Raw genomic sequence first — 13,528 nt, forward strand, 5'->3', positions numbered from 1 at the left:
AAAGTATTTGAGTTTTAGCTTCAGGATCTGGCCTTCTAAAGAGCAGTCAGGGTTGATCTCCTCTAGGACTGACCGGTTTGATCGCCTTGCAGTCCAAGGGACTCGCAGGAGTCTTCTCCAGCACCATAGTTCAAAGGCCTCAATTCTTTGGCGCTCAGCCTTTCTTATGGTCCAGCTTTCACTGCCATACATTGCAACTGGGAAGACCATAGCCTTGACTATACGCACTTTTGTTGGCAGGGTGATGTCTCTGCTTTTTAGTGTATTGTCTAGATTTTCCATGTCTTTCCTCTCGAGGAGCAAGCGTCTTTTAATTTCTTGGCTACAGTCCCCATCTGCAGTGATCTTGGAGCCCAGGAAAATCAAATCTATCACTACCTCCATTTCTTCCCCATCTATTTGCCAGGAATTGAGAGGGCCGGATGCCATGATCTTGGTTTTCTTAATGTTAAGTTTCAACCCAACTTTTGCACTCTCCTTCTTTACCCGCAAAACGAGGCTCTTTATTTCTTCACTTTCTGCCATTAGAGTGGTATCATCTGCATATCTTAGGTTGTTGATGTTTCTTCCGGCAATCTTAATTCCAACTTTTGATTCATCTAGCCCTGCCTTTCTCATGATGTGCTCTGCATATAAGTTAAACAGGCAGGGCGACAGTATACAGCCTTGCCGGACTCCTTTCCCAATTTTGAACCAATCAGTGCTTCCATGTCCAGTTCTCACTGTTGCTTCTTGGCCCACATATAGATTTCTCAAAAGACAAATAAGATGGTCTGGTATGCCCATCTCTTTAAGAACTTGCCACAGTTTGTTATGATCCGTACAATCAAAGGCTTTAGCATAGTCAATGAAGCAAAAGTAGATGTTTTTCTGAAACTCTCTAGCTTTCTCCATGATCCAGCGTATGTTGGCAATTTGATCTCTAGTTCCTCTGCCTCTTCAAAATCCTGCCTGTACTTCTGGTAGTTCTCGATCCACATACTGCTGGAGTCTAGCTTGTAGGATTTTAAGCATAACTTTACTAGCATGAGAAATGAGTGCAATGGTGCGATAGTTTGAACATTCTTTGACACTGCCTTTCTTTGGAATTGGAATATAAACTGATCTTTTCCAATCCTGTGGCCACTGTTGAGTTTTCCAAATTTGCTGGCAAATTGAGTGTAGCACTTTTACTGCATCATCTTTTAAGATTTTGAATAGCTCAGCTGGAATACTGTCACCTCCACTAGCTTTGTTGTTGCTCAGTTTTTCTAAGGCCCACTTCACTTCACATTCTAGGATGTCTGGCTCGAAGTCAGTGACCACCTCATTGTGATTATCAGGGACGTTAAGCTCATTCTTGTATAGTTCTTCTGTGTAATTTTGCCATCTCTTCTTAATCTCTTCTGCCTCTGTTAGGTCCCCGCCATTTTGGTCCTTTATCATGCCCATTTTTGCATTAAACGTTCCCTTCATCTCTCCAATTTTCTTGAAAAGACCTCTGGTCCTCCCTATTCTATTGTTTTCTTCTATTTCTTTTCACTGTTCATTTAAGAAGGCATTCTTATCTCTTCTAGCTATTCTCTGGAATTCTGCATTTAATTGGGCGTATCTTTCTTTTTCTCCCTTGCCTTTCGCTTCCTTCCTTTCCTCAGCTATTTGCAAAGCTTCCTGAGACAGCCATTTTGCTTTCTTGCATTTCTTTTTCTTTGGGATGGTTTTAGTTGCTACCTCTTGTACAATGTTGCGAACCTCTGTCCATAGTTCTTCAGGCACTCTATCAGATCTAATTCCTTAAATCTATTTGTCACCTCTACTGTATATTCAACAGGGATATGATTTAATTCATACCTGAGTGGCCTAGCGCTTTTCCCTACTTTCTTCAGTTTAAGCCTAAACTTTGCAATGAGAAGCTCATGGTCTGAGCCACAGTCAGCTCCTGGTCTTGTTTTTACTGACTGTGTAGAGCTTCTCCATCTTTGGCTGCAGAGCATATAGTCAATCTGATTTCTGTGTTGACCGTCTCGTGATGTCCATGTGAAGAGCCATCTCTTGGGTTGTTGGAAAAGAGTGTTTGCTATGACCATTGTATTCTCTTGACAAACTTTTATCAGTCTGTGCCTTGCTTTATTTTGTTCTCCAAGGCCAAACTTGCCTGTTATTCCGGTTATCTTTTGGCTTCCTACTTTAGCATTCCAATCCCCCATGATGATAAGGACATCATTTTTTGGTGTTAGTTCTATAAGGTGCTGTAGGGCTTCATAGAACCGGTCAATTTCATCCTCTTCAGCACGGGTGGTTGGGGCATAGACTTGGACTACTGTGATATTGAATAGTTTGCCTTGGATTCGAACAGAGATCATTCTGTCATTTTGAGGATTGTATCCCAGTATTGCTTTTCCTACTCTTTTATTGACTATGAAGGCTACTCCATTTCTTCTGAGGGATTCTTGCCCGCAGTAGTATACCTGATGGTCATCTGAATTAAATTCACCCATTCCTGTCCATTTTAGTTCGCTGATTCCTAAGATGTCGATGTTCAGTCTTGTCATCTCTTGTTTGACTACGTCCAGCTTTCCTTGATTCATGGATCTTACATTCCAGGTTCCTATGGAGAAAAAATCTTTACAGCATCAGACTTTCCTTTCACCACCAGACACATCGACAGCTAAGCGTTCTTTCGGCTTTGGCCCAGTCGCTTCATTCTTTCTGGCGCTACTAGTACTAGCCCTCTGCTCTTCCGCAGTAGCATATTGGACGCCTTCCGACCTGAGGGGCTCATCTTCCAGCGTCATATCGGTTTGCTTTTTGGTACTGTCCATAGGGTTTTCATGGCAAAGATACTGGAGTGGGTTGCCATTTCCTTCTCCAGTGGATCACGTTTTGTCAGAACTCTCTGCTATGACCTTTCCATCTTGGGTGGCCCTGCACGGCATAGCTCATAGCTTCATTGAATTACGCAAGCCCCTTCACCACGACAAGGCAGTAATCCATGAAGGGGATTGGTATTTGACCCCTTTGCAAAACATGACTTAGTACTTGATGGCAAAACCTTGTTGGCAATCACAGAGGTCAGACATTTCTTGTTGTGGGCCACCAGGTTTGCACACACATCAGGAGGGATTTTGTCCCACTCCTCTTTGCAGATCCTCTCTGAGTCATTAAGGTTTCAAGGCTGATGTTTGGCAGCTCAAACCTTCAGCTCTCTCCACAGATTTTCTATGGGATTAAGGTCTGGAGATGGCTAGGCCCCTCCAGGATCTTAATATGCTTCTTGAGCCACTCCTTTGTTCCCTTGGCCATGTGTTTTGGGTCACTGTGATGCTGAAATACCCATCCACAACCCATTTTCAAAGCCATGGCTGAGGGAAGGATGTTCTCACCCAAGATTTGACGGTCATGGTCCAGTCCATCGTCCCTTTGATGCTGTGAAGTTGTCCTGTCCCATTAGCAGAAAAACACCCCCAAAGCATAATGTTTCCACCTCCATGTTTAATGGTGGGGATGGTGTTCTTGTGGTCACAGGCAGCATTCCTCCTCCTCCAAACATGACAAGTTGAGTTGATGCCAAAGAGTTCGATTTTGGTCTCATCTGACCACAACACTTTCATCCAGTTCTCCTCTGAATCATTCAGATCTTCTTTGCCAATCTTCAGATAGGCTTGTACATGTGTTTTCTTGAGCAGGGGATCTTGCAGGCGCTGTATAAAAGACACCTGGGAACCAGAAAACTTGTTGATTGATAGGGGATTAAATACTTATTTCATTCATTACAATGTAAATCAGTTTATAACTTTTTTTGGATTTTTTTTTGTTAGTCTATCTCTCACTGTTAAAAAAACCCTATCATTAAAATTATAGGCTGATTATTTCTTTGCCAGTGGGCCAATGTGCAAAATCAGCAGGAGATCAAATATTTTTTACCCACGCTGTATGTCTGCATTTTTTGTATTCAGAAAGACTGAATGAAAAAGAAATAAAAATGTCTTTGAATTATGATGTAGGAGAAAGTTGCTGAGAATATTTTGGATTGCAAGATTAAATCATTCAAAATTAAGAACAGATGGTTCACTAAAAGCACTAATAATAAACCTAAAAGGTAGCTATTTTGCACACATAGCTTTGAAACAAGAATAATAGGCAAAGGTTTGCATGCTGAAAAAATTAAAGACAACCAAAAAAGAGATTAATGGAAAACTAGATAGCTACATACCACCAATAATTAATTACACATGCATGTTTTACAAGATTGCAAAAGAAGCAGGTAATAACAAACATTCTTAAGTCTACTTAAGTCATGAAGAATCAGAACTGGCTGAATGATATCAAAGGAACAAACAAGAACAGTCCAGCACCTCATAGATAGCCAATACATTTTTAAAAAGCTGAGTGGCACAAGTTTGCACTCAGTTTCCCCATTGGCTTCTGTGTTCTACACTAGCTGTAGTTTTGTGTGCAAGGCTAAACATACAGTACTTAAAATGTATAGCAATGATCTGGTGAGATTACGTTTATCATAGAAACTCTCATTTGGCAAGTCACATTTTCTTACCCTTACAGTGTGGTTGTTATGGGGGGAAATGGAAGAGGGAATGCTTTTTACACTGGTTGAGATCTTTATAGAAAGTCAGGATGTGTCTAATAAATCTGTTTTTCTCATTTTTTTTGCTGTGAGTTAAAAAGGAGAAGGAATGCTATATACGTATTCTACTTGAGCTCTTAAAGGAAAGGCAGGATATTGACCTACCAAATAACTAATTAACTAATTAACTAAAGAATATAGCTTACAAAGCAATGAGAACTAGACATAGGCAGTGCTTGTTACTGATATTATCTGTATCTTTAGTAATAGCATGTATCAAAAAATATTTTCAAATGACTTATTTCTATATGGAAACAATAACCATATCCAGTAAGCGTATCCACTGTGGAACAGTAATAGTTACCCTAATCACTAAACTACCCACAACGTGTCCATCTTGTATGTTTTTCAATGGACTACTTTTAACCAATTGAAAGACCAGGTCCATATGTGACAGATTATCTAACAAAGGTTTGGATCAGTCATACCAATAAGCAACTTTTACTCATCTTTTCCTCTAGTCGCCCCAAATTGTTCCAGAAGCCCAAGGAACCAGGAATGTTTATCCAGAGTCAAAACAATATAGAGGCAATACAAAGTAGATATTTTTCATCATTTCTTCACATTACACATAAGGGTGATTGACATTGTTACTTGCAAAAGATAGGTTAGGTATCTAATGAAGCATGGGAAGACAAAATCATTAAACCAAAGGAAGTCTCAGCTCTTTTTAAAATTTTTGGCAATGATGCCACACAAATATTGACTGCTATAATGTCATTATTCCTTAATGCTCCTGAAGAGAAATGCAATAAAAATGATTATCATTGTGATTGGTGGTGGCAGCCCTGCAATTTTATTTTGGAGAGACTCTGGGTGGAAATAGGACCAGCATAACTAACCAAATAAAGAAAATTGAAGAAGAGTATTATGCTCAATATGAAAATGAGATCTCTGTGAATATTTATGTAAGTTATGAAGATAGTATGCTAAACTAATGGGAGGTCCAATAAGAAAGAAGGCAAGACAATGGTAGATACCAAATAAAATACTGTGTAGATTCTGTGTTCATGTACATTGTCTAGAGGTAAAGAACAACAATCAAATTTTAAAACATGAGAAGCTTAAAATCCTCTGTATGTTTTTTATTTTTTTAGAATTCAAGTTACTTCAAATTTTATTCTCCAATATTCTGAGTATAATATTCTGAGGTAATTTGTTGTAAAGAAACTAATTAATAGGAAGCTAATACTACAAAAACATCCCCTTTTCAACTTTGTTGTTATATATTTACAAACATTTTGTCCATTATTTTGATTACTATTCTAGTTGGAGTCTGAAATTTTAATCATTAAATGGAAATAAATATCTTATATTTTCTTATTTTAAAAATCTGATCTTATTAGAATTACATTTTTCTTGCTTATTCTCTTAGATATTGTGTTGTGTTTTAATTTGTAGCTGAAAGGTTCAGAGACTTGTCAGTGTTCTTGCCTCAACCAAGTGGCACTACTAGATTCCATGATTATTCTCTCCATCCTTCAAGACCAGGTAATCCATACAGTTGACTTAGTGAAAATAATTCTGAAATTTATTTTCTTAAAAATGGATGAGATTAGGGTATCAGATTCATATTATATTTTAGATATTGTGAATGTGTTGATTTTAAAGATAATTTTGATTAATCAGTAATTAATAACATAGTATGGATTTATTTTATTGCACACAGTCATTTTTTTAAAAAATATTTTATTGATTTTTTAAGATAATAAAGTGTGCTGTCTGGGCTTATATTTACAAAGTAATCACTAACAATCAGTTTTTATATTCCAAAGTCCACATAATAGCAGTGCTTGATTTCCTCTTCTTCCAATAATATTCTCTTTGGCAATCTTGAATTAATACAATTCTTATTAATTCAATAGGTAACAATTTAAATATATTTTTTTCCTGAAATTTCTACCAATAATAATCACATCAATATCATGCTTCTTTTCTGTTTGGTCATCTTGGTTGCCTTGTCATGAATCCTGTTTACAATTCTTATTTAAATTTGTTTTCCCTACAATGTTCAAAACATTCTTACTGGCTAAAATTTCTCATTTAAATATTTAAATATTTTCATATCTTAAAAATTAAGTAAAAAAAGATATCAAAGAAAAATAAAAATAAAAAAAGAAAAGAAGGGAGAGGGAAGAAAAAAGAGGAAAGAAAGAAAGGAATAAGAAAATAATAACTACTTAAAATGCATATCCCTCTTAAACTAGTATACATTTATTTCCAATGTTTTTTTCTGTCCTTTTTATCCATAATTAAACCTATTTTTAATCTTTAGATGTTCCATTTAATAAATCCAATTATCTAATCTTTTAATTCTGTTCAAAACATTTTTTAGTTATCTATTAGAATTTTCTTAAGATCGGTTACATTTAAATATCTAAAACATTTTCTTTATATTAACCATCCCAAACATTTTTATATTTTCCCATATCAAAAAACAAACTGAAAAAAGAGAAAAAGAAAACATACTACGTTACTTGGGGTATTCATCCCTCTTAAACTAAAATCTTTTCATTTCTTCAACCATATTCAAACAAGTGTTTCATTTTTAAGTATTCCCTCTGATACACCCGATCATCTAATTCCTCAATTCTCACTTTAGCCCTCTCCTTTTGCAAACATCTTTCCCAATCGATCCATTTTGTTGAATCAGAGTCTTTCCATAATCTTGTAAATATTGTTATAGATATAAGAGGTAAATCAAACATCATAGCTTTGTATAAAGTTTTTGCCCCTTCATATTCATTGAAGATTTCTCTCATCATCTCTTGTCTACCCCTTTCTTGTAGTACTCCTAACAGCTCTGCAATCCATCTTGTCAAATCCTTTTTCTTGTCCTCAAATTTATTTTGTGGTCTTAGAAATTTCTTTTCCATGTCCAACATTTCTCATAAATTCTTCTCCACTTGAGTCTCCATCTTTAAATATCTAGTTTATATTCAGTTGTCTGCTGTACAGGATCTCTCTCTCTTTTTGTTTTTTGATAGTTTATTTTTTGTAACGTTAAATTGAGTTAATTGATACAGAACATCACTGTCCCCGGCAATCTAAGAAAATAGGGGAAACCAGGCACCACACAGGTTATGCAGCAAGTAAACACAGGGTCAGTCATGAAGGACTCAAATGTCTATACACTAATGCACAGAGTATGAACAGTAAGCAGGGTGAACTAGAAATTCAGGTACATGAGGGCAGATATGATATTGTTGCCATTACAGAAACATGGTGGCACGAAACCTACCAATGGAACACACAGCTAGAGGGATTTAAATTATTTAAAAGAAACAGACTAAACAAAAGAGGAGGTGGAGTTGCTCTATATATAAGAAATAACTTTATCTCTACAGAAATAGAGCACAACAATGACAAAAACGGTAAACTTGAAAGCATTTGGGTCAATATAAAAGGGGGGAAAATGACATTGCCATAGGTGTATGCTATAGGCCGCCCAACCAAGCAGAGGAAATAGATGAACTTTTTGCTAGTCAGCTAACTAAGGTATGTAAGAAGCACATCACGATAGTAATGGGGGACTTTAATTACCCTGATATCAACTGGGAGACAAACTCTGCACCAAGTGGAAGATCAAACAGATTCCTGTCAAACCTAGCAGACAACTTTCTCTCCCAAAAAGTAGAGAAGGGAACTAGGGGATTAGCCATATTGGATTTAATTCTCACAAACAGAGATGAAATGATAGAAGGTGTCGAAGCCACAGGAACCTTGGGGGGAAGTGATCATGCAATATTGGAAATCAACATTCTGGAGGCACAAGCAATAGAACACAGCCAAACTAGAGTCTTGGACTTTAAAAGAGCTAATTTCAATAAACTTAGAGAGACCTTGGGAAGAATTCCATGGATAAGAATCCTAAAGGGGAAAACAACTCAAGAAGCTTGGGAAATTTTGAAAAGTGAGATAATAAAGGCCCAGTCTAGCACAATACCAACAAAGAAGAAAAATAACAGCTCTCAAAAGAAACCAGCATGGCTGCATAAAGAACTCTCTGATAAATTGAAAGATAAAAAGGACAAGTATAAGAATTGGAAAAAGGGGCACATAACTAAGTCAGAATATCAGCAAATAGCCCGTGCCTGCAAAGATGAAGTGAGGAAAGCTAAGGCTCAAAATGAACTAAGGCTTGTGACCAAAGTCAAAAATAACAAAAAAAATGCTTCTTTCAACATATAAAAAACAAGAAAAAAGTTAAGGAAATGATTGGTCCATTAGTGGGGGAAAGTGACAAGAAGGTGACAAGCAATAGGGAGAAAGCAGAACTATTTAACTCGTTTTTTGCATCTGTCTTTACACAAAGGGAAAAAACAGTCCAACCTACCAAAACCAGTGCCATAAAAAACAATAGAAACGCAAGTTAAGGGCCAGATGGATTACATCCCAAAGTTCTCAAGGAACTGGCAGACGTGATCTCAGAACCACCGAACTATATTTTTCATAGATCCTGGAGCACTGGGGAACTACCAGAGGACTGGAAGAGAGCTGATGTAGTTCCCATATTCAAAAAAGGGAAAAAATAGATCTAGGAAACTACAGACCTATCAGCCTGACCTCAATACCTGGGAAGATTCTGGAAAAGATAATCAAACAACAAATCAGTGAACACCTTGATGCAAACAAAGTCATCACTAAAACATGGGTTTGTCAAAAATAGATCATGCCAGACAAATCTTATTACGTTCTTTGACCAAGTGACAAAATTAGTGGACCAGAGGAATGCTGTAGATATAATTTACTTGGACTTCAGTAAGGCATTTGATAAAGTAGATCACAACCTACTACTTGATAAGATAGAAAATGTGGGTTAGACAGCATCACCACCAGATGGATTCGTAGCTGGCTGACAGGCCGTACTCAGCGTGTGGTCCTCAATGGAACTGCATCTACATGGAAGGAAGTGTGTAGTGGGGTGCCCAGGGCTCTGTTCTGGGCCCAGTGCTCTTCAATATCTTCATTAATGACTTGGATGAGGGGATAGATGGGGAACTCATCAAATTTGCAGACAACACCAATCTGACAGGAATAGCCAATACTCCAGAAGATAGGCTTAAGATACAAAAGGATCTGGACAGACTCGAACACTGGGCACTATCTAACAAAATGAAATTCAATGGTGAAAAAAGCAAGGTTCTACATTTAGGCAGGAAAAATCAAATGCACAGGTATAGTATAGGTGGTACCTTGCTCAATAGTAGTAACTGTGAGAGGGATCTCGGAGTCCTAGTAGACAATCACTTCAATATGAGCCAGCAGTGTGCTGCAGATGCCAAAAAAGCCAACACAGTGCTAGGCTGCATTAACAGAGGGATAGAATCAAGATCAAGTGAAGTACTAATACCACTTTACAATGCTTTGGTAAGGCCACACCTGGAATACTGCATCCAGTTTTGGTCACCACGATGTAAAAAAGATGTCGAGACTCTAGAAAGGGTACAGAGAAGAGCAACAAAGATGATTAGGGGGCTGGAGGCTAAAACATATAGGGAACGGTTGCTGGAATTGGGTATGTGTAGTTTAACGAAGAGAAGAGTGACGGGTGACATGATAGCAGTGTTCCAATATCTCAGGGGCTACCACAAAGAAGAGGGAGTCAAGCTATTCTCCAAAGCACCTGAGAGCAGGACAAGAAGCAACGGATGGAAACCAGTCAAGGAGAGAAGCAACCTAGAACTAAGGAGAAACTTCCTGACAGTTAGAACAATTAACCAGTGGAACAACCTGCCTCCAGAGGTGGTGAATGCTCCAACACTGGACACTTTTAAGAAGAGACTGGATGGCCATTTGTCTGAAATGGTATAGGGTTTCTTGCCTTAGCAGGGGGTTGGACTAGATGACCTCCAAGGTCCCTTCCAACTACTTCTTCTTCTTCTTCTTCTTCTTCTTCTTCTTCTTCTTCTTCTTCTTCTTCTTCTTCTTCTTATTATTATTATTATTATTATTATTATTATTATTATTATTATTATTATTATTATTATTATTATCTGCATTCATTTAAGTTTTCAAATTTATTTTTAATGTCCTCTTGGTTTGAAATTAGTATCATTTGTAATTGTTGTAATATAACATACATTTCCTCCTGGGAAATATTTATTTTTTCTTGATACGTTCTTTCTGCGGACTTCTGATGCTCTATAATAATCAAAATTCCTTTCTCTGCCAATCGCTTTAAAGTCACAGTTAAAAAGTATTTATAGTCCTGGAAGGTAAATTTTAGTAGATAACCCACAGTGTTCTCTTTTATTATTACAGCTGTTATTTCCTTAGTTTAGGCTTTGAAGGCCACAATATCAGGGTTTTTTCCCCCTGAACTGTATATTTAGGGAAGTATTTTCATCCACCACTAAATGTCAGCATCAGTCCATCTTTCAATTTTCAAAACAAAGAAGCCTTTTATCTCTGTCAATAATCCTTTGCCAGGAAACTCTTAATAAATTCCATTGATTTCACATTTTCCAGGTTTAAATCTTCTATTAATTTTATTTCTGTATCTTTATTCCCCATAAATTTAATTCACCGCTTCCATGTAGAGAAGGGTGGGGCAATCCCTCCTCTCACTTTCGGAGGATTTTTACTTCTGGGATTTTTCCTTTTTTTTCTTCAGGAAATGAGTCAGGTAGAAGAGAGAGAATCAATATTCTTACCCAGTTCAATCACACTGTTTACGATCACGCTTAATTTATTGCTTTTTTGCTGCGGCTGCATGTAGCTTGGGCTAGACTCACGAATGATGCTAGCCTTTTTTCTGTCGGTTTCTGGAGGGCTTTCCCAAACATCTGGATTGACTGCCATCTCCCATGATCGTTGGGGTTTCTCTCCTTCTTTGCCACCTCTCTGGTTTGGCTTTGGGCCCATTTAGGGCCCTAAGAGAGAAATCAGCCAGAGGGCACGGAGCCCTGCAATCCCTCAGCTGTTGCACTAACTGTGCAAAACCGGAAGCCACATAAAGTCATTTTTAGCACTTCAGATGGAGTTGTGTTTTTCAAATAGCATTCCCTGGAATCCTACGGCTTTGCTTCTTGATCCGGGTTCCAGGTTTTTGTTTTTTTAAAAAACTTAACAGGCTTCTTGACATGGGAAAAAAAACTTCCTGAGATAGATTAACTTAATGACCTTCAGCTATATTTGATTACATATCCCAAAGTATTGTAAACATGTGGAATTTGAGTCAGCAAAAAGCCTCACAGGATACTTTTAACTGTAGAAACCTTTTAGCAATGCCACCTTGCAACATAGAACATAGAATAATAGGTTCCCCAGAGTTTTTTTATTCCAACCCCTGGCTTAAACAGGAGGTTGGAAGATCTCCAAGATTAAATTCTTAAATTTAATTTCTGGAATACCTCCAAGATTAAATCCTTAGATTTGATAAATTTGTAAACTTCGACCGACATCGGAGTTCTTTAAAAAATATGCATTGTATGTAATAACATACTCCAAATCCCCACTACATGCAGAATTTAATAGTAGGTATTGGGTTAGTAGCTTTATTTTATATTTATTTTATTTTATACTCTTAGCTTTTGAGTCAGTTGACTCTTAGAGACTACATGGAAAAATCCTTGCAGCTTTTTGGATTGCCATAACTTTCTTCCTAGGACTCAGAGAGTAGATATTACTATTACTTTTTGTAATAATAATAGCCATTTCTTAAATGCCAAATTTTGTGTCTTGATTGTACAGCACATACAAATCTGACTTTCTAAACACATGAGTTGATTTGATTGTTATGAACATATAGATGTTTATAATTCAATACATTTTTTTCTCATTATCCTATGATAGTAAAGTGCACATTTTAACTCATTTTGATTCAAACATACCAAGATAAAAATTCTGAATGGGTAAATGAGATTTTTCCAACTTTAAATTTATTAAGAATGGCACATTTTATATATCTCTAGTCTCTTATCCTATGAATACCAAGAAATGTAAAGTATTATTATTTGTTAAAGTGAAAAATATTTCAGTATTACATTGATCATCTTTATATATTTCCATATAGCATGGGAAGCAAACCAGTTAAGCCAAAAAGGCTACCCACAAAAGCTGACTTTGTTAAAGAGAAGACTATTGGGACCAGAAATAAAAAACAATATAAAAGGTAATAACTCAAATGCCAATTTTACCTTGTTTGTAGGTTTTGAGAGGGAAAATGTAAAACCGTACAGTATTCATGAGATTGTCTTTAAAAGATGTTGGGGGAAAAGCATACTCCTCTTTGCTAGGTAGAATAATGAGAACTGCACAATTTGGAAAGAAGGGTTATTGCTGGCATTTTGAATGTAGTATGCCAAGTATTTCACCTCTAAATTTAAAAAAACACCACCAAATTTGAGGGAGATGGAGCAGGATTTCAAAATGTGATAAATGAAGGAAGGAAGGAAGGAAGGAAGGAAGGAAGGAAGGAAGGAAGGAAGGAAAGAAGGAAGGAAGAGAGAGAAAGAAAGAAAGAAAGAAAGAAAGAAAGAAAGAAAGAAAGAAAGAAAGAAAGGAAAGAAAAGGAAAGAAAAAAAACAAAATAAGAAGATATAAATTTTTAATTAGTTGTCAGTTGCCATCAAGTTGGATTTGACTGCTGGTGGTTTTCTAAATAAATACTTACTATCTTGATTTGTTTCTTCAGTTTTTATGGTTGCTCATTCAACATAAAGCTTTGGGAAGTAATAACTTGCAGTTTTTCCAGGGGCAATCCACTTGTTTATTTCAACCATCTTTTCCAATTACTTCCTCATCTTTTGCTCCTTTTAACCTTGCCAAGCAGGCAGTTTATCTTTGTCTTCAGAATAAAGTATTTTTAAGTGCTCAACCATATAACCCTATATGTCCTTCTTTACTCTCCTGTAGACAGAATTGCTGTCCCCCAGCAATTTGCTACACCCACACCCATGGGAA

General features: G+C 36.8%; 1 protein-coding gene across 1 annotated transcript in view; it reads left to right on the plus strand.

Annotated features, from left to right (window-relative positions):
* CCDC7 (coiled-coil domain containing 7) overlaps window positions 1-13,528 on the plus strand; it is a 297,769-nt gene that overhangs the window by 276,637 nt on the left and 7,604 nt on the right. The window contains 2 exon segments of the mRNA XM_083379044.1: window positions 6,023-6,112; window positions 12,639-12,737. Of these exon segments, the coding sequence (XP_083235170.1) occupies window positions 6,023-6,112; window positions 12,639-12,737 (189 nt within the window).

The sequence above is a fragment of the Vipera ursinii genome (assembly GCF_947247035.1).
Source record: "Vipera ursinii genome assembly, chromosome: Z".
Taxonomy (NCBI): Eukaryota; Metazoa; Chordata; class Lepidosauria; order Squamata; family Viperidae; genus Vipera; species Vipera ursinii.